This window comes from Ixodes scapularis, unplaced genomic scaffold (assembly GCF_016920785.2).
Source record: "Ixodes scapularis isolate PalLabHiFi unplaced genomic scaffold, ASM1692078v2 PGA_scaffold0__279_contigs__length_252992795, whole genome shotgun sequence".
In the NCBI taxonomy this organism is placed as follows: Eukaryota; Metazoa; Arthropoda; class Arachnida; order Ixodida; family Ixodidae; genus Ixodes; species Ixodes scapularis.
Window position 1 is genome coordinate 34263936 of NW_024609835.1, and position 24475 is coordinate 34288410.

The 24475-nt window shown below is 42.4% G+C and overlaps 1 protein-coding gene and 7 non-coding genes across 8 annotated transcripts; all 8 read right to left on the bottom strand.

Annotated features, from left to right (window-relative positions):
- Nucleotides 1-2760: 2760 nt before the first annotated feature.
- Nucleotides 2761-2833, bottom strand: Trnav-cac. Its single transcript has one exon. It is a non-coding gene; the product is annotated as a tRNA-Val (tRNA).
- Nucleotides 2834-2910: 77 nt separating this feature from the next.
- Trnav-cac lies at nucleotides 2911-2983 on the bottom strand. Its single transcript has one exon. It is a non-coding gene; the product is annotated as a tRNA-Val (tRNA).
- Nucleotides 2984-5481: 2498 nt separating this feature from the next.
- Nucleotides 5482-5554, bottom strand: Trnav-cac. Its single transcript has one exon. It is a non-coding gene; the product is annotated as a tRNA-Val (tRNA).
- Nucleotides 5555-6439: 885 nt separating this feature from the next.
- Trnav-cac lies at nucleotides 6440-6512 on the bottom strand. Its single transcript has one exon. It is a non-coding gene; the product is annotated as a tRNA-Val (tRNA).
- A 217-nt stretch (nucleotides 6513-6729) lies between these two features.
- LOC121836850 lies at nucleotides 6730-11474 on the bottom strand. Its single transcript, XM_042292128.1, has one exon. It carries the CDS (start codon nucleotides 11429-11431, stop codon nucleotides 10238-10240), a length of 1194 nt encoding a protein of 397 aa, XP_042148062.1. The 5' UTR covers nucleotides 11432-11474; the 3' UTR covers nucleotides 6730-10237.
- A 92-nt stretch (nucleotides 11475-11566) lies between these two features.
- On the bottom strand, nucleotides 11567-11639 carry Trnav-cac. Its single transcript has one exon. It is a non-coding gene; the product is annotated as a tRNA-Val (tRNA).
- Nucleotides 11640-11719: 80 nt separating this feature from the next.
- Nucleotides 11720-11792, bottom strand: Trnav-cac. The gene has a single exon. It is a non-coding gene; the product is annotated as a tRNA-Val (tRNA).
- An 80-nt stretch (nucleotides 11793-11872) lies between these two features.
- On the bottom strand, nucleotides 11873-11945 carry Trnav-cac. The gene has a single exon. It is a non-coding gene; the product is annotated as a tRNA-Val (tRNA).
- Between the last annotated feature and the right edge of the window lie 12530 nt (nucleotides 11946-24475).

Genomic DNA, 24475 nt, shown 5'->3' on the forward strand with positions numbered 1-24475 from the left:
CATTAAAAAATAATTTTTACTTTGCAATTTGCATTCTGGTTACTTTGCTCGAATATATTTCGAAGAATAAAAAAAGACACACAAATACGAGATCTTTTACAAATTGTACCGCTGTACTTCTTCCAATTTCCCTGACTGTCACATTATATTGTGATCGTTCAGAGAAACTAAAGCGCCCCAAGCATATGGTCACCGAAAGCTAAAGAAATGCAGAGGACGTGTCTTAATTATTATCATCGTGTTTTTTGTTTTTTTTCGCGATTTTATTTTTGGCGTTTCTATCGACTAATTGCGCAATATTATTGGTTGCGCAGGCATAATAAGCTGCACGGGACTTGCCACGCCCATGTCAGAGACTCAGAAATCTGGAGTGTCTGCTTTCCCGCAAAGCACTTGGGAAAGCCAGTCGCTGCAAGCAACCTACCTACGGAGTCAGCTCGGCGAACGACAAAACGCCGCACGCCGTATTATTCATGCGCTGCGCAAAGTAGATCTTACGAGATTTGGTTGTCGAAGGAAGACACGCGATGCTTTCGGCGTTTGAAACGTGTAAGCGTCTTGATAAACTAGCAAATGTCTAATCTAAGGGGCACCTTAATGCATCTTAATTCAACGCATCAAGGTGGAATATGCTGTTGACCCACAAAAAGCGTTTTTTTTTAGCTCCGTTTTTTTTTTATCGAGGTTTCCAGTGCTTTGCGCGAAAGTAGACGCACCAAATTACTTAGAGCGTGCGTGCGTGCGTGCGTGCGTGTGTGTGTGTGTGTGTGTGTGTGTGTGTGTGTGTGTGTGTGTGTGTGTGTGTGTGTGTGTGTGTGTGTGTGTGTGTGTGTGTGTGTGTGTGTGTGTGTGTGTGTGTGTGTGTGTGTGTGTGTGTGTGTGTGTGGGATAAATTTCCCTTTATACATCTGCACAATGAAGGTGTTATATTTGATATCACCAGATGCGTGGAGTGCGGAAGAAAGCATCGGCGAGGCGAGAGCGCGAAGGTACAGCGCAGGTTTCGGCGGCAGAGCTTTGGTTGCGCTTGATGCTTGTGCGCATCAAAGCTTTTTCGAGTGTCGCATACGTTCGTGTTCATGCCGTTTCCCGAACAATGTGCACACTTCTCTAGCGATGTCTCTGCCAAAAAAAAAAACACGTAAAAAAAATTAGTGCATTGTTTGACAAATATATGGTTCGCGCCGAATCTGATAGAAGGGAGCGAAAGTTATAATGCTACAACCGTACGATCCCACGCAAATATAAATTGACTAAAGTTATGGAGAGGTTCGCCGGGGGTATAAATACGTTACATAATTGTCCAACGTTGGCGCTTTGTATGCCAGTCAAGTCCAATGTGCTGTCACCCCGAACGTAAAGGATGTCCGAGAAGTTACATCGGCACAGCACTTTTTAAAGTGTCAGTTACTAATACAGCCTACTTTCTTAAAATAGCAAAAATTGAAATGTGAAATCGTGACATCCCAAAAAGCAACAAGACCAGAAAGAGCGTGGTTGCTTTGCACGGAATCACTTCAATTGAATTCTCTTATTTTAATTATATAATAGGCATATATTAGGTATTATCGAGTTGTCCTTATATATGCAGCGGAATATACTGCTCCTATGTTTTCTCAGGGTTGATAAAAATATTTCAGTAATCTTTCACTTTTTCCTATGATTTACGTTTCGTATAAACTTCGTTATTTCTATCAGCGGCTGGGATCCACAACGCTTCGAGAATTCGGCAAGTCGTTTCCCGTGTTGTTACGAACTGATATAGTTGGTGTTTACGTGCTATTAAAACAGCTCCCAGTTTGTTCTCGGATGTTATTAGTAACTAAATTGCTGCCATCTATCTGAAATCGGGTATGATGGTTCTTAGTCAATCGCGCTCTGGGAGCACTCCAAACAACAGAGATGAGAAGCAGGACGTCTATAGCAACATGGAGGCACCCCGGTTGTATACCTTCTCGAATCCGGAGTAACTCAGTCATGTCAATTGCATAACGCACAAAACGTGAAGTTTCATAAATGAAGTGCACAATTTCGCGTTTTCAGGAAGTTGCGCAACTGGGGCATATATATTTACGATATAAACACAAACAAAAGACTACGGAAGACAGTAATTCTACCTATGTGGTTGAATTATATTTTTACAAATGTCTTACAAACTTACAAATGTGTAGTCAATAACCACTTTCAACTGCATTTTTTTAAATAAAGTGTTGACAGATTGGTTGATAGATGACGAAGGACATAGAGGCCGGAAGAGTGATACATGGATGCTGAAAATATTTAATTGTCTCGCTTTTGGTTCATACTAAAACGTTATCTTTAAAGCCCCTGCTCGATTTCAAAACGTCATCTGACTTTCGAGTGTCGAATCTTTCAGGCAAAATATCACACAATAGCAAAAGGTGCGAACTTCCTTTCATAAAAAAATTAAATAACGCCCGCGCCGCTTTTTTTTTTTTTTTTGGTGGGGTTGGGGGGGGGGGGGGGGGGGGGGGGGACGGAATTGAAGGAAGGAATGCTCAAACCACGAAGGGGGTCGTTTCTACGTCGTCTTCGTCGTTTTGAGCTGTTTTCACTGTGTTTAGTGATTTCAAATTGATCTACTCCCGCTTCGGAATTTGCATTTATGAACGTAACAAGGTCGCAGTATATAGAGAGATGGTCGTTAGGATGTCTACCTGCGTGTTGACAATCAATTTAGCAACATGAGCCAAATAGGATGAAACACTGCACAAAACATGAGAGCGAAAAAAAAAGACATGTTTCCGCCCGGGATCGAACCGGGGACCTTGCGCGTGTGAGGCGCACGTGATAACCGCTACACCACGGAAACAGATAGTAAACGCTTATTTAAACATTTACCTCAGTATGTAGCAAGCCAGCGTACAGTAAAAAAACGTGAAAAAAACGTGTTTCCGCCCGGGATCGAACCGGGGACCTTGCGCGTGTGAGGCGCACGTGATAACCGCTACACCACGGAAACAGATGGGTGATTTCATTTGAATTCGACCAAACTTGTCGGGGGGGGGGGGGGGGGGGGGGGTCTTTAGATTTAATCGTAAAAAATATATATGATACCCGAATCCTTGTGATGAAAGAAACTGCCTTTGAAAAAAATTAGAATTGTATAGTTTGAGAGAAAAAAATTCTGAGGCGCTGCAGGGTAGAACACGTCAAATTCCCAATTTGATTTTATCTCGACTTCAGCCGCCATTTACAAAATATCGAATTCTTGCAGAGTTATTATATTTATTACGCAATATTTACGCAGACTTCGCTATTTTTAGAGGTAAATTTCTGTCTTCTGTTATTTTAAATTAATTTTCTAAAAAATCTCAAACATGCAACCTAGAGCAAGTGTGACGCAACTTCGGACAGCTATATAAAACGAACGGTAGGGCGCAATGACGTGAGACAGATATCTGTGCTTAGCTATCAATGTAAGCTATCGATTGACATGTATTTTCTGGTTATTGTGTTTACCGTGTTGTTTTTATTCTGCCACAAATATAGACAAAAATGAAAAATATGCAAATTTTGAAGTCAATTTTCTCAAAAAAGCCATTTTTTATTTCGTTCATACTTTTTTAATTTATTGCCCAGATTCTGCTTAATAACCGGGTATAAACATTGCTTGACCTTTTTTTGTTGTAGTTTTAGGACAACCAGTTGAATAAGTCATTTTTATCGCGTAATACCAACCTCCGGCTCCGGTATGCGGGCTTCACCGCAACATTGATAATTGGCTCAGCAATATCAGATTTCACTGACAACCACTTTACCTCATTGCATTCCTAGTAATAGGAATGCATGAACCTCTGTGGTGCACGTGCGGAACTCTCAGATGATCTACGGCTTTGTTTTGTTTTGTTGTTAAAGCCTCTTCTTGTACATTTGCGCTTCTGTGAAAAATTATGTGTTTCTATAGGTGTGCCTTGTTAACCCAAATAAATTACTCAATAAATAGAGTGATTTTGTTAAACTGTTACTTATGAATGTTTTATTGCATACTGCCAACAAAAGAGTATGATTACTGTAAGCTGAAAAGCAACTTCCGATATGCTGTGCGTAGCCCAAAAAATTTAAACGTATGCAACAAGTAGTCCAAAAGCCGAAGGATGGACAAAATGTAGTCAATTTTTTTTTTCACGTACCTCGGAATACTAAGGGCCAATGAAGGATAGGCGAAAGAATGCCATGCGGTAAATTAAAAAAATTCGAGCCGATTTTTCGATAATGTTTGTATAAAATAAAGATTGTCCGAAACGCATAAACGGGGATATTGTTTCTCTGGACTGGATAGTGCCGTAGAATGCAACCCGACATGATCGAAACGGATGAAACGTCTTGGATCTCTCCACTCGCTTAGGCTAGTTAACATTGATGTTAACTAAATTTACTTTTGTTGTTGTTTATCATGGCACAATGTTCAAACAAATAATTTAAATATATAAGTTTCGTGCAACCTCAGTAGTAAAACGTTGTCGTGGCGACGTTCGAAAATGCAAGCTGTGACTTCGCAGACATCACTTCGTCAATTCAGCCATCTCTCATTTCTTTATGACGTTACTGATTTTTTTAAAAATATATTAGTAAAAATTCAACAGGGTAAAGTAGTTTTCAGTGAAATCTGATATTGCTGAGCCAATTATCAATGTTGCGGTGAAGCCCGCATACCGGAGCCGGAGGTTGGTATTACGCGATAAAAATGACTTATTCAACTGGTTGTCCTAAAACTACAACAAAAAAAGGTCAAGCAATATTTATACCCGGTTATTAAGCAGAATCTGGGCAATAAATTAAAAAAGTATGAACGAAATAAAAAATGGCTTTTTTGAGAAAATTGACTTCAAAATTTGCATATTTTTCATTTTTGTCTATATTTGTGGCAGAATAAAAACAACACGGTAAACACAATAACCAGAAAATACATGTCAATCGATAGCTTACATTGATAGCTAAGCACAGATATCTGTCTCACGTCATTGCGCCGTATACCGTTCGTTTTATATAGCTGTCCGAAGTTGCGTCACACTTGCTCTAGGTTGCATGTTTGAGATTTTTTAGAAAATTAATTTAAAATAACAGAAGACAGAAATTTACCTCTAAAAATAGCCAAGTCTGCGTAAATATTGCGTAATAAATATAATAATTCTGCAAGAATTCGATATTTTGTAAATGGCGGCTAAAGTCGAGATAAAATCAAATTGGGAATTTGACGTGTTCTACCCTGCAGCGCCTCAGAATTTTTTTCTCTCAAACTATACAATTCTAATTTTTTTCAAAGGCAGTTTCTTTCATCACAAGGATTCGGGTATCATATATATTTTTTACGATTAAATCTAAAGACCCCCCCCCCCCCCCCCCCCCGACAAGTTTGGTCGAATTCAAATGAAATCACCCAGATAGTAAACGCTTATTTAAACATTTACTTCAGTATGTAGCACTAGGTGCCAACAAGCCAGCGTACAGTAAAAAACGTGTTTCCGCCCGGGATCGAACCGGGGACCTTGCGCGTGTGAGGCGCACGTGATAACCACTACACCACGGAAACTTTTTTTTTTTTATTTCTTTATTGCAGGAGGAATGCAAAAACGGTCATGTCACTTTAAAAAAAAATACTCTGCAAGACTTATTGTAGGGTAAATTAAAATCCTCGCATTTCGAGGAGCGGTTCACAAATTTCTAGCCACTCGGGTTTCGTTTTACGGTTTGAAAAAACACTTTCCACTTGCTTAACAAGGCTGAAAAAATAATGATGCAATGATCCGAAAAAAACACTGGTGTGACGCGATACTTTCTTACCATTGCTGCCGCGGAGGCCGATACGTATACTCTATCGAGGCGCGCATGAGACTACGCTTGGAAATGGGTGAAACGAATCTCGCTCGTTCCATTCGTCACCGTTCCGGCGTCAACCAAGTCCAAGTCTTCAACCAGTTCGCTTAAAACTTGCGCACTCTTGTCACTGCTCCGCCTCAGGGGCGTTCTGTCTGCTGCCCTTACAACGCAGTTAAAATCGCCCAACAACACAATCGTTTTATCACATTCTAGAAAATGGCGTAAGCCAATAAAAAAGGAAACACGGTCTTTAACCGTACTAGGCGCATGCACACAAACAATTCGCCACTGAAAAGATGCCAAAGAAAAATCGCACATGATGAACCGCCCTTCCGTGTCGGTGGTTACAGCTAACTCCGACAAGGGCAGGGACTTTTTAAGAAAAAGAAAACATCCGGCAGAAAAACCAACCGCGTGGGTGACACAAACTTCGTACGACGGCAGAAAAGGCCTAAGCGCACTAGCAACCTGTTCCTCCTCAGCCATTTTAGTCTCTTGCACCGCTTACACCACGGAAACAGATAGTAAACGCTTATTCAAACATTTACTTCAGTATGTAGCACTAGGTGCCAACAAGCCAGCGTACAGTAAAAAAACGTGTTTCCGCCCGGGATCGAACCGAGGACCTTGCGCGTGTGAGGCGCACGTGATAACCGCTACACCACGGAAACGTTTTTTTTTTTTTTTTTTTTTTTTTGTGTCTTTACTACCTTTATTTCAACAGATAGTACGAAAAACATTCCCAACAATGACAACCTAGAGCAACTAGATAGTCCTTGGACTGCGACTCAGTTTAAAATTGCTTCATCGATACCAGCCTGTCCAGTATAGGCACCCACTCAGGCTTTTCGGTCAGCGTTTCATACACTTCCCTTACATAAATAGCACTCTCAATTAAATATTCCCTTGCTTGACGGGGGTTAACATCAGCATTTCGTACAGCCATCCTAGTCCTCCATAGGCTGTGGAGGCCCAACAGCATAAACATGTCGTAAGGCACACCCCCTTCGTTGTCGACAGATAGGAATCGAATACCATAATTTGTTAATGGTAGGTCCTTCTTCAGGGTACGTTGCAGAATGTCCCACAAAAAAACAGCATCCCAACAGTCCAGGAAAATATGTTCTACAGTTTCGGGTTTTCGACATAAGAGACAGTTAATAGACCATGGCACAAAAAGGCCTTTTTCCTGCAGCCAGGGCTTAACAGGGAGGGTGCCACTGTGTAGCTGGAAAAAGAAGGTCTTCACAGTTGGCCTAACCGGCATTCTTTTAACCCTTTTTAAAACATCTTTTCCTGGGCCTTCACAATATAAGGAGCGGTACAAAGGTATTGGCAGCACAGTGTCAACCAGATCTTTATATAAGCGCTTCCGATCGACAACACTTAAATACTCCAATGAAAACCGTACTTTTAAAAACTGAAAGGCTCTGACCACTTCATACAAAAAACCACGTAGTCCCACACGTTGAAAGGTACTAGTAGATACAACAAACTCGGGTAATGCATCACACAGCCTGACCTGCAGAACAGTTCGCAAGAAATCATCTTTTTGATCCCGAAGAAAAATAAAACGAGAAACCACCTGCCGAAGGAACAAATGAACAAGCCCAATCCCACCATTTCGCGCAGAACGAAACAAATTAGTACGACTGCTTCGCTCCCAACCCGAACCCCATACGAAAACCGCAAACACCCTATGTAACCTCTGAACATTCACTCTCGACATCGACAGCACTTGTAGCACATACCATACTTTTGCCACAATAAACAAGTTGCAAACTAATGACCGCGCAAACATTGAAAGATCTTTACCACCCCACTTTGCTGTTTTTGCCCGTACTTGCTCCGTCTGCTCCCTCCAATAGTCTCCGGTGTCACGATAATGTTCTAGTGGCACGCCAAGGTACTTGGGCGGCAAAACAGTAAAGTGAATGTTTTCAAAAATAGCTGGCGTGGATTCCCAACAACCGTGCCAAAATCCAACGCATTTTTTCCAATTTATGGCACTACCTGCCATCTTACAAAACAAGGCAGTTTCTTTCACAACCTCACTAACACTTTCTGTATCCTTACAAAACACAGCTATATCGTCTGCGTAAGAAAGGAGCTTGACTTCACTTGAAACCAGCCTAAAACCACGTATCCTTTGACTATGAAGGATCTTTAAACAAAAAGGCTCGAGATAAATGGCGAACAACAGAGGAGATAAAGGGCATCCCTGTCGGACCGAGGAGCGAACTTCCAATTTTTCACTCACTTCCTTATTGACGATTAGGCTTGTAAAGCACTTTTCATAGGACATTTTTACACCATCTAAAATAACTGAACCTACATTCACGTGTTCCAATATCGAAAAAAGTATATCGTGCGCTACCCTATCAAAGGCCTTTTCTAAATCCAGTTGCAGCATGGCCACTCTACCGCCGAAAGCGTCACAGCACTCTAAAATACTTCTGGCCACGTGAATATTTGTAAAGATTGTGCGCCCTTTAATGCCACAGGTTTGGTGAGGCCCAACAATGGATGTTATTATAGTTTGCATTCTTCTCGCCAAAATTTTCATAAAAATCTTATAATCTACATTGGTAAGGCTTATTGGGCGATATGACTTAACCGATAATTGTTTTACAGGGTCTTCACTTTTGGGAATCAAAATGGTATGGGTTCTCCGGAAAGATGGTGGCATTTCTTTTACCTCGTACGCTTCTAGTAGCACACGGTGTAGAGCCTCAGTCATAGGTTCTTTAAAAGCCTTGTAAAAAGCTGCTCCCAAGCCATCGGGTCCGGGAGACTTTCCTGTGTTTAGATCATCAATAGCTCTTTTTATTTCTAGCACACTTATCGGCACTTCGAGGGCTGTCTTAACCTCTTCATTTAATTGTGGCATTAACGGTAAAAACTCTTTTTCAAAACCACCTTCAACACTTATTTTGTGCCCTAAAAGATCTCGATAATATTCAAAGAAAGCACGTTTAATAATCTTTTTATCACGGGTGATTTCGCTGCCGTATTGTATCTCTTTTATTTCGTTTTGTATTGCATATTTTTTTTCATCACTCAGTGAGCGCTTAGTCGGTGTTTCTCCCGCCCACAATCGTTCGGCTCGAGCTCTTATCACAGCTCCTCGGTAGTTATCTGCATCGATAAGCTCTAGTTTGCTCTTGACTTCGCTAATTTCTTTCGTAAACTGTCCCGGTTGAGCGCTCTCCATACATAGCAGAAACTGGAGCTGACATTGCAGTTCTTTTTCTTTTGCCCTTTCTTGCCTTTTCAAAAAACTCGCCCGTTCTATCGCATTAATTTTTACTTCTTCCTTAAATAGCTCCCACAATGTTCTAAAGCTTCCAGTCTCAGCCTCCAGCAGCTTTTGTGTGCTTTCCTTCACTCCGCTCATGAAGGCCTCATCTTTCAAAAGCTTATCATTAAATTTCCATAAATCCCAGTTAAAGGCCTTTGTATTTTTTTTAGTTCCTAGCGTGAACATTACCAAGCTGTGATCACTGAAAGATACATGTTTAACGTCATAGTTCTGGCAGAGTGGGACAAGTTCTGCTGATATATAAGCCCTATCAAGCCTGGCGTGGCTTGCGCGTTGGTGATGCGTGAACTGGGGTACATTACTTTTCGACAGAACCCACCCAACGTCCTCTAAGTTACATTCTTGCACTAAGGTATTCAATAACATCGCGCTCTGATCACGTATCGGCAACTGCTGTACTCTATCTTCTGGAACGCACACACAGTTAAAATCCCCCAGGAAGATAATAAGTTTATCAGAGTTAAGATAGGAGGCCACTTGTTCAAAAAAAATACCACGTTCACTTTGCTGATTTGGCACGTAGACACATATTATACGCCATTGCTTACCGGAAAAGGAAAAATCGCATACAATCAAACGCCCATTAGTACAAACAACAACAGACTCTACCACAATTCCTACGGAATTGCGCAAAAATAAAGCACAACCGCCAGATCTACCAACGGAGTGGCATACACATACATTATAGCGAGCGCTGAAAGGCTGAAGCATACGGCTCGTTTGCTCTTCGCTCTCTGCTTTCGTCTCTTGCACAGCCACTACGTCAAGGTCGTTATCCAGAAAAAGGCGGCTAAGTTGGTACTGCCTGCGCCTGGCCGCCAGGCCCCGTACATTCAGCGTGGCGACACGTAGGGCTGTATCGAGATTACCTGCCCTTTCTGAGCGAGTAGAACGGAGCTGCTTGGTGCTCACCTCGGCTCTTTGAGAGACGCCTAACGACTCACTGTCCCGAAGCGCTGGCCGGCCATTTTCGCCAGCCGAAAAGTCCAAGGCGCTGCAGGAGGTCTCCGTCTCGGCCACGTCGTGTTTACGTCCCTCTAGAGTTCCGAGTGCCTTGCAGAGCGCGAGGCCTCACTACTGCGTGGGCGGCGTCACCATCGGACTTCGGTCCGGTGGTATGTTGGGCTTGGGTCTCAGGCTTGACCGCCGCGTCAGAGGCGCCTTCGGGGGCGGCTCATCGGGGGCAGCCGCTCCGGAGTTCTGGCTGACTTTTTCACTAAGTTCACGGGCCCGCTTGGGGACCGGGGCCGTGGGGACCTCTGTCTCGACGTCCTTAGGTTCAACCTTGTCAGTATGCGGCGTCTCGATAGCTGAAGACTTCGCCAAGCCGACGTTTTCCACACTTGGTGCACCGCCCGCCGACGTCCCCGCAGGTAGCCTACCGCGGTCACCGTCGCTTCGGCTTTCGTCACTGCTCCCCAAAGGGCCAAGGGGTGCTGGTGCCTGCTCGGGTAGCTGACTCGCTCCTCCGCTGGCAGCTTCCTCGGCGTCAGCCACGTCCATGAGGTGCTCCGAAATATCGTCGCTCCTCACGGGCCCTGCGACGCTCGCGTAAGTGCGGACGCATTGGCTCTCACTGTGGCCGAAACGCCTGCAGGACTCACAGCGTGGCACTCTGCACTCCCGGCGTATATGGCCCTTGCCCTTACACCGAAGGCAAAGCGGCGCCCTGCCCGGCACCACCACCAACACCAGGTCGCCAGCGATGCGCAGCTGGTGAGGGATGTCCTCCACCGTGACGCCGGCTGCCAGCTTGAGGGTCACCGAGCGTGTCGTCGACTCCATGTCCATACAGCCTGGCACGTGCCACTTGTCTCTTGTGATCCCCGTCACCTTCCCAAAGGGCGCCAGGGCCACACGCACTTCTTCATCTTGGACGTGGTGCAGCAGCCAGTGGAGCTTGAGTCGCGTGTCCTGGTTATTCGGGTCCACCACGACACAGCGGCCTTCCTTGACTGTGAAGCCGTCGGTTGCGAGCAACTTCTTCTTGCCCTCGGCGCTCCTGAAGGTAACAGCCCACACGTGGTTGTACTGGTACGCCCCCAAGGCGAGCACTTCAGGGAGAAGTGCCGCACGGGCCAAGGCGTCTCGGAAATGTTCCAGGCGGTAGGGCCGGGCTCGCACATCGGCGTGTAAAAAAATCGTGTTCTGGACAGACGAGCCAGTAGGCAGCGTAGGCATTGTCACTTCGTAGTCCTGCGATGCAGAGTCAGCGTTCCTGCTTCCGCGGCCGGAAAGGGCCGCTGATACCGCTCCGACGGAGCTCATGATAAGTACGTCCGATCTGCTCGGCAGCCGGAAGTCGAATCGCTACACCACGGAAACAGATAGTAAACACTTATTTAAACATTTACTTCAGTATGTAGCACTAGGTGCCAACAAGGCAGCGTACAGTAAAAAACGTGTTTCCGCCCGGGATCGAACCGGGGACCTTGCGCGTGTGAGGCGCACGTGATAACCGCTACACCACGGAAACAGATAGTAAACGCTTATTCAAACATTTACTTCAGTATGTAGCACTAGGTGGCAACAAGCCAGCGTACAGTAAAAAAAACGTGTTTCCGTCCGGGATCGAACCGGGGACCTTGCGCGTGTGAGGCGCACGTGATAACCGCTACACCACGGAAACAGATAGTAAACGCTTATTCAAACATTTACTTCAGTATGTAGCACTAGGTGGCAACAAGCCAGCGTACAGTAAAAAAAACGTGTTTCCGCCCGGGATCGAACCGGGGACCTTGCGCGTGTGAGGCGCACGTGATAACCGCTACACCACGGAAACAGATAGTAAACGCTTATTTAAACATTTACTTCAGTATGTAGCACTGGGTCCAAATCATCACTATTGTTGCGAGGAGGTCCTCGCAACAATAGGGATGATTTGGACTTGCACAAAGGTTTAAATGAATTTGCACGGCAATTGCACTGTAAACGTTTTTTCAAACGAGCTCCTTATCAAGAGCCTTTATATAAACACAAATCCTATTGGATTCCGCCGTTGAATAAACAAAATGTTAATGTCATAAAATACATAGAGGCGGTCCAGAAAGATGTTTTATCAGCGTGTAAAAAAGACAGACCACTTAATAATTATTTAACTTATAAGGATAGACAATGCTTAAAAAACCTCACGGATAACAGAGATATCATAATAGCCCAGGCTGACAAAGGGGGAGGAATATGCATAGTTAACACAGCCGACTATGTATCGGAAGCAATTAAACAACTGAACGACACTAAGTTCTATAAAAAACTAGATTATGATCCAACACTTAAGTTTCGAGAGACAATAAAAAATCAATTGAAATACCTAGTAGATAATAAGAAAATAGAGAAAAACATTTCTACGTATCTCATTCAGGAAAATCCGAGACCAGGACAGTTCTATATGCTAATGAAAGTACATAAGCAAAATCACCCAGGTAGACCAATTATATCGGGAATAAGTACTAATACAGAGAATATTTCCGCCTTTATTGACGAACAAATTAAAAGTACTGCAGCCGGTGCCCCATCCTAGGTAAAAGACTCCTGTCACTTTCTCAATTTGATTAATGATATCCAAATAGATTTTAATACTAATAGTACGTTGCTTGTCACAATGGACGTAGTGTCTCTTTACACTAATATACCGCATGATGAAGGTATTCAAGCAGTTCTTAATATTGTTAATGAGAAAGACCTCACTGTTAGTAAAAGCGTCTTAAATATTTTTATGCACTTAGCTTTAGAGCTTAATAACTTTACATTTATGAATGAGCACTATTTACAAATACATGGCGCAGCAATGGGATCTCGCTTCTCTCCCTCCTATGCAAATATATATATGATGTCTTTAGAAGAGCGGCTACTTAACTCCTTCCCGCATAAACCGCTTTTTTATAAACGTTTCCTAGACGACATATTTATAATTTGGAATAATGGGGAAGATAAGCTCTTTGAATTTATTAATTTTGCAAACAATTTTAATCCACATATCAAATTTACGTATAAATACTCTGATACAGAAATAGAGTTTCTAGATATTAAGGTAAGACTTACTGAAAATGGTTTGAAAACAACCTTATATCGAAAACCTACAGATAGACGTCAATTTCTACATTATAAAAGCTGTCATCCAATACAAAAAAAAAAGGTATACCATACAGTCAAATGCTACGCTTAAGACGCTTATGCTCAGAAGATAAGGATTTTGATATAAAAGCTAGAGCACTAGGAGAGGACTTCATTAACCGTGGATACCCCTTACCGCTAATAAATAATTCTATATCAAAAAGTCGAGCGATCCCCCGGAACGCGTGTTTAGTAGAGCGGCCGAAAAGAAATAACCATGAATTACGACTAATCTTACCTTACCAGTCAAAACTTCCAAACATAAACAATATTCTTAGACGACACATGAATATTTTACACATGGACACAGCTTTAAAGGCAGTTATCCCTCGACCCCCTGGTATAGCATTTAAGAGACCACGTAATTTATTAGATTTCTTTAAACAGTCCCGAAACTCCATCGGACGTAGCCTGGTCCCTATTGGTTGCATCAAGTGCAATCATAACCAATGCAGTTTATGTGGGGACATAATTATAGCTAACTCTATTCGTAGCACAGGAAATAACTTTAACTGGAAAATAAATGGTACCTTTGACTGTAATTCGGAAAATGTTATTTATTTGATTCAATGTAAAAAATGCCAAATTCAATACATAGGAGAAACTAAAACAAGCATAAGAAAACGCATGAATCTACATAAAAGTCATATACGTAAACACGTTACCGGTCCAGTTTCTCGTCACTTAAACTCCGCAGGACATAACGGACTTTCTGATTTTAATTTTATTTTACTCCAGGGGGCTTTCGGACCACCAGAGATCGAAAAAATAAAGAATCTGAATTTATTTATAAATTTAATACTTTAGAACCGAAGGGCCTTACAGTTCGAAAGGATCATTGCCGCCTTTTTTTATGGACATTTAATTGAGATCTTCTAATCGGTGCCTCATTGTTTTTTTTTTCTCGCTTTATCGTTTAATGCGACACGAGCAAACGCTTAAAGGGATACTGAACCAAGGAATTTGGTGTCCATAATAAGTGGCGCACGTTCTTTCCACGAGCCAGCAGCCGCCGGTGTGCGCGAGCACAGGCAACAAAAATGACGTCACAGACCTCCATTCGTGGTTGAGATGACAGTGAAATGTATGGGCTTCGGACCAAAGGAGAATAAAGACAAGTTTTTCATCTACACAGTGGTGCCTGGTGTAAAAAGTAAGCGATGAATTGGTCTAACAAGCACGTAGCTTTCACTTGTAGAGATGAAAAGCCTGTCTTTATTCTCCTTTAGTCCGAAGCCCATGCATTTCACTGTCATCTCAACCGCGAATGGAGGTCTGTGACGTCATTTTTGTTGCGTGTGCTCGCGCACACCGGCGGCTGCTGGCTGGTGGAAAGAACGTGCGCGACTTATTATGGGCACTAAATTCTTTGGTTCAGTATCCCTTTAACATTGGGCCTCTCATTGGCTTCACATGACACCAGGTATAGTTGGCTTATGTCCAACCACATGTCCCAAAAACTGGTTTTATTATAAGAATGGAAGTAATAATATTATATTTAATTATTTCCATAGTATTTGCTGCTTTGGTATCGGGATATATTAAACTTTTAAGCGAGAATTTAGTTGAGTAGATACCCGCTAAACAATAAGCATTTTTCGAATTAACTTCTTCTTTTTTCCGGCCGTTATTTCTTTGATTGAAAGAAAAGGAGAACGAAGTGTTCTTACTTTGACTGACGAAGAGCCTACCATGCCCGAAATGTTTCACTTTCTTGGCAACCTCCTCGACCAACTCCTTTAAGGGCAAATATTTCTGTGGACATATTTCTCTCGAGTGCCGTCTTTTGTTCTCAGGTGCTGTTCCGTATATATATATATATATATATATATATATATATATATATATATATATAGAGAGAGAGAGAGAGAGAGAGAGAGAGAGAGACAATATGGAGATAAGCGAGCCGTACTTGAACAAATTCATCAAAGTTTACATAGCCGCCGAAATACAAAATATTTGACGGAGCCAAGATGGCTCATTTTTAACTTAACTCACAAACATACCACAATTTTCGTTGCGCCTTAGAGAAAAGAATTGGCACTCACTAGATCAGATGTGACAGCACCACGCTGTGAACCCTTTCAAAATTATGAGCCGAATTAAATTACAGTTTTGTTGCCGAAATTATTGCAGAACTTCGTTGTATTTTTCTTTCAAAACGCGGAGAGAAGTTTGAACAGGAACATAGAGTTTAATAGACACGGACGTCTTGAGAAGACTGACTCTTTCTTGAAATGCGTTTACATTTCAAGAAGTTTAGTCTCTTCCCGCAACGTCTGTGCCGATTAAAGTTTCGGTACATTTTAAACTTCTCTCAACCTTTTGTAACTTTATATAAAAATATATATATATTTGAAACTACTCTCACTTCAAAACGTGCATATGAAAGGCTAATAAAAAAACAATTTGTCTCTCTGCCAAGCTCGCTTTGACCAATTGATTTTGATTTTCATAAAGAAGGGGCGGCTTTCTTCGGAAGACACCCTTTCCTTAAAGGGCCGACCATAAAACATTCCGAGGAAGAAAACGCCGAATAGACGTTACGAAATGCAAGGCTAACCCAGAAACTTCAGACAACCATTTGGACGGCGAGCCCGTGGAAGACTCTTGCAGTGGTAACTGACAAATGGAACAAAACCATTAAGAGACCATGCAGTCAAGGTTGGCTGAAGCCATCAGGGAAGCTATTTCCGTACGGTGCTTCACTGTCGCCGTCTGTTTACTTGGTTCCAGCGGCGACATTAGCTCTTCTCCCACACCGGCAGCCGCCTCGCGTGACGTCACAGAGACGAAAAGGCTGCTCGCGGGGTGCCCCTTTGATGACCCTACCTTTGTTGAACATCATGCTGCACACACTTTCGTGAGGCACGAGTCGGTCATTTTTTTTATTCTTTCTGTGTAGCTATCACAATACGCGTCCCACTTGTACCGACAGGATGTGGTGAGATGTATATACATTGTGCGAAACAGTCATTCGAATTCCTGTGGTCATTGCGTAAAAACGACGCTGCCTTTTCACCGCTTTTCATGGTGTTTACGCCATAGCTGGTGTCGCAGTCGAAGGAGAATAGAAAACGAAGACACGTGTTTTCGGGGTTCTTATTTTGGCCGTAATGGCTTGAAAACGCTCAACAACGTAGAAACACTTTTTCTTTCTTTTTTTTATTAGTGTCGTGTTCTGCGGAGAGCCGATATCGCATGGGACGTGTGGCCTGATATCGTCGAATAGTCTGTCAGAAAGAAAAATAAACAAACAATTAAACAATTTTATAACTTAAATTTTAGATTGCTGCTGCTCCACCGAGCATGAAGGGGCATGCGAGACCATACATAGGGCCACCTCGGCTCAATCTAATATTTGTGTGCGTGTCTGCAAGATTCCAGTGACCGGTTCACCAAGCCCTCCGGTGAAGTAGACGCACGGTTATTTGTCTTAATGCACTGCTGGAACAGATTAGGGGCGGTGTGCCCGAAAAAGGCGTGGTATAGCAATTGGAAGTAAGGTCACTGCCATACTTGCGCGAATATTAACGTCAGCCCCACCGATACGTATTTCTTAGTGCACGTCAAAGTGGCGGTACTGGCCGTGGGACCGGGAACGCGCAGATACCTTTCAGGAAGCATTCGCGCGAGTAATTCCGCGAATTGACGAAGAAAACAAAAAGACTGGAAAACGTGAGAACTGTCGACCAATCAACACACTGTTTACAAACAAGCTCGCGTTTGCCCACACCGGGTGTTGGCATTGCGCCTGCGCAGAAAGCAGATTCGCCTGAGGCTTCTGCGCATGCGCAGTGCAGGCAGCAGCGCCAGCGCAGTGGAGTGACGTCAGACGGTTTAGGTGGTCTACAGTCAATGATAGCAATTAAGAAACGCAGGGCGTGTCAAATTCCGAGCAGCTTATTATGGCTCCGCCGCCAAGGTGACCGCGGCATCAGCTGATAAGAACACCGAAGCACGACTGACGAAGCAAGAAGCGTGATTTATTTGTTAAAGCATGAAACGCTTTTTAACGCTACCCAACAATCCCAAAATTTTGTCCGTCCGTCCGTCTGTCCGTCCGTGCGTTTGCCGCTAGATTTAGCGGCTTCATGTGCCTCTAAACCAGCGGTTCTCGAACTGTGGTCCGCGGACCCCCAATGGTCCTCGAGAGCGTTCAGTCTGGTCCGCGCAAATTCGAGGACTTTTGAATGGCCAACTGAAACTGTCTTTTCACGGGAAACGCAGTCACAATCTTCAGTGTGCATGACAACATCGATGCAGTTATCAAGATCCTCGATGTTTGAATCAGCCGGATGGAAAACAAGGTTTTAGACTCCCTTCCCCAGCTGAATATAGTTTTGAACGAGTCCTCCGGAGTGGAAAGAAAGTTGGGGACCGCGATTCAAGAGCAATACACCGGTCTCACAAGGAGTTGCACGACGCCACCGCTGCCGCGGTGCATTCTGGTACCTGTAGTTCTCCCCAGTTTTCTGGCCGCGTCAAGGCGCGTTAAACGTCCGGCGTTTGGGAATTTACACGTTAGCACAAAACTTTTAGTCGGCCGTTTACTCACGGTTTTTAATGGGTGTCTTCACCCGTTCTGTGTCAAGGTGCTACAATAACAGCAACAGGCAAAAAGGCATCGGATTTTATGTCTTCCCGGAAGAAAGCAGCCCACGAAAAGAGTGTCTAAAACAGGTAAAGAGAGCGGTAGAAGAGCGACAGGAAAGAGCGTTTTTAGATTTGTTTCGTTATTTGATTCATAATTTATATTCACCCCATTGCACGATAACTAAAGAGTGTAAGCTTACACAGGGCATGAGACGTAGTAGGGCGTACCAAAGTGTTCCGTACGATGGAATCTTTCAGAGCACTCGCTTCGTAGCGGTATATCCGTTGGTCTATATCAATCGGAACTTCCACACTGCCTTGCGGCGACCGTTTTTAATACAATGTTTGCTTAGCACATTTTGGTGGTTACAACGGTTATTGACACGACATGTTTTAAACACAACTGTGCTTCAAAAGATCAGTACAATCACCGAAGAAAGAGCAGCGATTCTCAATATGTATATATATATATATAACTTGATATAAAATGACTTTTTCAAAATCAGACTTATTTCTTTTATTGGGCTATTATGCCACAACCTGATTTTTCTGGCATTACTGATCCATTCTGTATTAACACCAATCGACACAGCGGAAAAAAAGCATTCTCCGTCGGTCAGCTCTTACCACTCAGAGCTTGAGCAAACCAAATAAAATTGAGTAGAAACTATACACAAGAGCTCATCTCTACCCGAAGTTCTCAGGCATCTCTCATGGTTACGTTTCATTTTGACAAATGCAAGTTCTTAGGACTCGTCAGGCGGGTTCTTTTTGTAGATCGTTTCTTTGTGTGCAGGCTTCCCGTCGCAGTTCATATGAACCTTGTCGCAACGGCTTTCAACCAGAATAGAACGAGTTTTAGAAAGCTATCGCTCTCCGAGAATGTCTATTGAGCTCGTCTTACTTCATTGTCGAAAAAAAGTTATGCTCAAGCCTGCGCACTACATAGCTCAGTATTTCACCGACACATTTGACGCTGTTCCGCGGTGCTACACCGAGTCGATGGTCCCTCGAATTTTGTGCACTTGCTTCCAAGTTTATTGAGACTTAGGGGCACCCGGTGCCGCCCTGGTGGATGAACAACTGTCTTGCTCAAGATGGCTCCCGTGGGACCGCGGCCCTAAAAGAATTTTGAACGCGAACTAGCGGAGATTCAAAACAAAACAAAAAGTAATAAATGCGGTGACCAAGTGTTCTAATATCCGTCTTTGGCGCATCGGAAAGCGAAGAGGGGCACGCCAATCAAAGGGCAATACAGAGAACGCGGAGATAACGCGCGATGACAAGGCAGCGAAGCTCGCGCCAGCAATGGTTGAAGTGCGTGTGTTTGTGTGTGTGTGGGGGGGGGGGGGGGGGGTACAAACGCACGAGGTGCTCAAGGGGCCGAGGAACTTGTACGCCATATAAGGTTTATGGAGAATGTGCGAATTACACTGCGGTAACTCCGAACTGGAACGTTTATATCGATTTGAGATATGATTCTTGTACTATCATAGTACCCACGCAGACGCTTAAACAAACATACGACGTTATTCCTACCTCGTCTAGTTAGTAAATCGACCAAACCGAATTGAGAGAGCAGGTTGTGATAAAAAGGGACGCTGGGACAAGTGTTGTATTTCGTACAACGATCTAGCGAATCGTTTTTGCACTCGTTCTAAGGTCGCCACATCAGTGGCATTGAGGTTGTTCCAGACAACTCGCGCGAAATCTAATTTAGGCGGAATAGGATTCTAGACAGAACAAAAAAACAAAACAAAACGAGTGTCGAAACACAGAACTCAGGCGTCTGATAATGAGCAACACTTTTTAGAGAAGCCACAAGATTGTACCAAGATGACTATTAAAATTCAATTTATTGTCCAACATAACCCCGATGCCACGCACAACCGACACGCGCTTAATAAGAGTTTTATCGAGATTGTAATTGTAAATAACAGGTAGAGTTTTGCGCATGGGCGTTTTCAGAGGATTGCAAAAGCGCAGTCACGAACAGATTTCACTTAGGTACATAATTTCATATTGTCAGCAAACTGGGACAAAATAGAGTGCTGTTTAACGCCCTGAATGCCGTTAAAAAAACCTTAAAGAGCAGGATACCGAGGTTTAAGCCCTACAACACTCCGGACGGAACCGAAAAAAAAAAAAAAGTTTACTTGGCTTTTTTATGGAAAACATAGTTCAAACTGTCCCGATGGTAGCTGGAGAACCACGAACAATAATCAGTACTTATAACGTAAAGCGAAAAGTTATGAAAAAAAAAAAACTATTACGAACGCGATCCAATGCTTTACTGCGATCGAAAGAGATTGTCAGTTTGTTCGCAACAACTAACACTTGGTGCCACATTACTCAGGAAAGTGACAATATTGGTTGTAACGAAACGACCACTGAAAAATCCATGCTAACTCTCTTCAATGACTCGCTTAAAGATGCTGAATAAATGCTTAAAAACGTTTTTCTTCAATAAACTTTAGAAAAAAAAACTGGTAATAGGAAGATAGGCCGACATTCACCACAGAGGTGGGTACCTTTCTTGATTTCAATAAAGGGATCAAACCACCGATCTCTCGAGCGGTAGGGAAAGCAGCATGTTCAAGTGACGGTGTAAATATGTACGCCAGCAAAGAAGCGAAAATATTTTCACAGTCTTTTACAATAAAAGAAAGGAAGCCGTCGTGTCCACTGCGCCTGCCTGGGGGAAGCGGCCCAATGGCAAGGAAGACATCGTCATCCGTAATGACAGGGGTATAAAGCAATTACAGGAGGTCGAGGTATGGGGAGAGCAAGTCGTCTGCTACTTGCGCAGGAGTTTCAGTGACGTCAGAAAGGCGCCGAGCTCTGATTGGCTCTGATTGAAGGATAGCGCGGTAGACCTCAAGGCAAGCTGCCTTGAGGTCTATACCCAGTATCCTTCATTCAGAACCAATTGGAGCTCGGCTTTCTGATGTCACCCCACCCCCAGCAAAAGAAGCAGACGAACTTGCGCTCCGCACAGCCTTGATATTGTTTACTGGGCAAAGAATACAAAAACAGAACTACGCCACGTCATATTTTTTTTTAGCTGTCGATGATTATGAAAATTTCTACTCATCATACCTGTTTGTCATCTAAGTATATCAAATATTATATATGTGTCTCATTGCACTATGTGTGCTGTCTTATATCTCATCATGTCATTGTTTTTCTCATCCGCGGATTGTGTGCATTCCTTACCAATTATCTAACTTCATTCGAGGCAGGGCCCAGGGTAGACGAATCTGAATATTGTATGTGACTACCGACGATAAATATCCATTATTTTCAGCTAATCGCTCTGAGCGCTGACACACCAAGGCGTTTTAAAGTAATCTATAGCCACACAATCTCAGTACCGCACGCAACTCTCTTTAAAATGCGAAGCACGGGTATACGCGTCACTTTCCCAGAACTCTTTTATTGTTAGTCAACCTGAGTCATACGCACGTGCTACTGAAACAACTTGTGATGTCACTTGTTAGAAGCATTTTTTCTTGTGTGGTGGTATCGGAGATTCCAGGCACTGGCCGCTGCAGCAGTCTTCGGTCTCTGTGCACTGTGCTCGTAGGAAAGATAAGTACTCTGATTAGTGGGTTGGAGGTTGTGCCTTTATTTTTAGTTCAAGGTTCAAAACGACTGACGTAGCCGTTAGTTGCACGTGTTGTGCTCTAATGAAATTTGCGCAGGGACAAAAAAAAAAAAAAAAGAAAACGTGGAACTACAGTACCAAATATAAAAAAAGAAATACAACAAAAAACGTTGGACAATACAAACTATGAAACATTGCATACATATTTGTTTTATTCTATGAGTTCTCGAGCGCTATTCCGGCGTAAAAATAATTCGTGTAAATAAACCAATTAACGGAGTGCATTCAAATTTTTCGCAAAGATGTTTTTAGGTGGTACATTTATCACACTCAAATTTCACATTTGTAGGTTTTAGATAAAAAAAAAAGAATTAAGAAAAAAAAAATTTTTTTCGTGTGTGTTTTTTTTTTGTTTTTTTTTTTTGTACGCACAGGAAGGAAAAGAGCAAAAACCTTCTGGTTGATACTGCCTCTCACAGGTGACACAACATAAAAGCAAAAGCATAAAATATTCTTCGAGATGACTATCCTAAAGCAGATCCAGCATATCCGAGCGTGTGTGCCGCCATCTGTGAGTAGCAGCGTCAACAAAAAGGCGTTTGCCATTTACTTTCCTGTGCATAAAAAGAAAAAAAAAGTTTAAAGTTTTTTTTTTTTTTTATTTTACAAATATAAATATTTAGTATGATAAATGCAGCACATAAATGCACATTTGTGAAAAGATTTAATACACCCTGTTAATTGGTTTAATTGTGTTATTTTTTAATCCGAATATAGCGCTCGAATTTGACATAGCAAACGTGTACACCGAATTCGGGAAACATTTACATCTTTCAGTATTTATTTTACAATGTCTAAAAGTAATAAAAATCCAAGTAGATGTAGTTTGTAAATTATTGACATTGCACAGTCATGGCGTACCTACTGTAATTTAGTAAAACAAAACAAAACTGAAGTTTATGCGTGTTTATATCCGCAAGCGCGTGGTTCCTTCTACAAAATATTAGACTGCAAATAATACATTTATTTTAAAACAATAACATCGGTAATTTTGCCTGAATTCGTTTCTATTGAAATGTATTTAACTCTACCCGTACTTTTTGAGAATCGTCCGGATTTTAAACATAGAGTAAATAGCAAATATATGAAAAGGTTCTAGATTTTTTGTTGTTTATTTGGCAATTTATTTATTAAAAACAAGTGATCTTAACATCGAAATATTAAGGTTCACATTACATGACAATATATGTTCTACATATAATATATTAATAGAAATAAAGTATACACTCTATGAAGTCAATTGAACCCCGTCTATTATATATTAAGGGTTAACAACATGCATCTCAAACGAAGCATGCCTTAAGATACAGTAAGTCCTCCTTTTTGTTTTCCCCTAGAATACGTTTTTGATCACGTCGCACATAAAGATGCGAGCGTAACGCGAGAATTAGCAAGGTAATGGACAACAAATTCTTAGTTACTTATTCGAACATTCATGCTTAGCTGGAAGTTTGGAAAATCAATCCCAGTTAGAGATTGTCAATATAGGCCTAGCAATTGTAAGATTTTCGAAAAACAAAATTCAGCTTCACGCTATATTTGTTGTCAAATTGCAGTTGGTTTAGCTAAGCAAAACTGATTGTTAAAATTACGTCGATAACGTCTATTTTGTGTGGTAAATCCAAATTCACCACTCACCGACAGTTCTCTTTTTCGGCACCAGTTCCACCATTTTCTTTTGAGAGCGCCAATTGTCACGGTTGTCTCGGTGGTCACGGTTGTCTCGGTGGTCACGGTAGTCACGGTTGTGCAAGCGGCGTGCCATACAAGAAGCGAGAGACACAAAATCTCCAGCTGCATCTGCAAAAGCAAAGCTTGCATTAGTGGTTTTTTTGAGAAAATGATAAGGGTTGCTTTCCCTCAAAGGCAATTAACTGTCTTCACTGTCCCAACTTTTACAAAACAAAACTCCCACAAATTGTTTTTTTTTTTTTTTTTTTTTTTCACTGTGAGCGCGCTGCATGTTTGTTTGGCAAAGAAGCAACTGATCCTCGGCAATGCTTCTCTCATCGGAACAAACCTGTATGAATGTTCATTTGTCCTAATAATGTTCAAATCAAGGATTGCGCCGTTGTTTGTCAAGTGTGCTCAAAAATTTCGGTGAGCACATGCGCCAATTAGGAAGCAATATTACCACAGTATGTTTTATAGAGGTGCCTTGTCACATTTTTATTATTTTTTTTTATTTTTGCTTGTGTGCTCCCACGAATCCTAATTATAAAAAAAACCAGAGCGATTTTTTTTTTTTTTTTTAGTTTCTAGGTTGGTGAACATAGATCGGGAGTTTTATAGCACTCACTGTGTTGGTTCCTGCTACTTGTTACCAGGAGACGGTGTTACAAATTAGACTCGCTTGACAAACTCACAATATTGTGTTGTACTAAAACAAATACAGATTGAAAGCCACGCGCTCCTCGTCGGTTTAGAAAATAATAAACTGCTCAGCTGGTGCGTTTTGAAAAGAACTCCGATCCATTGTTTTTTGTAATGAATTAAGCGGCACCTTTTAAATATCTGTTCCAACACCAGCTGTGAAGCTCACGATATGCCCACATTAAGCAGACGCCTCGTCTCTGACTCCCAACCATCGTAACGATATATATTATTATACTCACCATGCTATAGATCTCGCTTATGGTATATGTAGCATATTCAGCGGTATAACGAGGTCATATTCCTACATAAACGACGCTTCATCTATATTTCAGCAGCCGCTTTCCAGCAAAATGAACACCCGCTTTTCCTTTATACTTTTATAATTTTACCGTCCTTTAACTGATGAAGACTTCGAGACGAAAATAGACGACCACAGAAGCCTACTCTCCTCGGCGCAACTGGCGCTCAATATTCACGCTCTAGTACCGGAGGTGTTCTACCTACACGCGCATAGGACCAAACCAAAACCGAGGCGCACTTTCAATTCGACTCGCTCTCCC

Coding starts and splice junctions, on each gene's coding strand:
- LOC121836850 (XM_042292128.1), bottom strand. CDS start 11,431: ATGAGCTCCGTCGGAGCGGTATCAGCGGCCCTTTCCGGCCGCGGAAGC.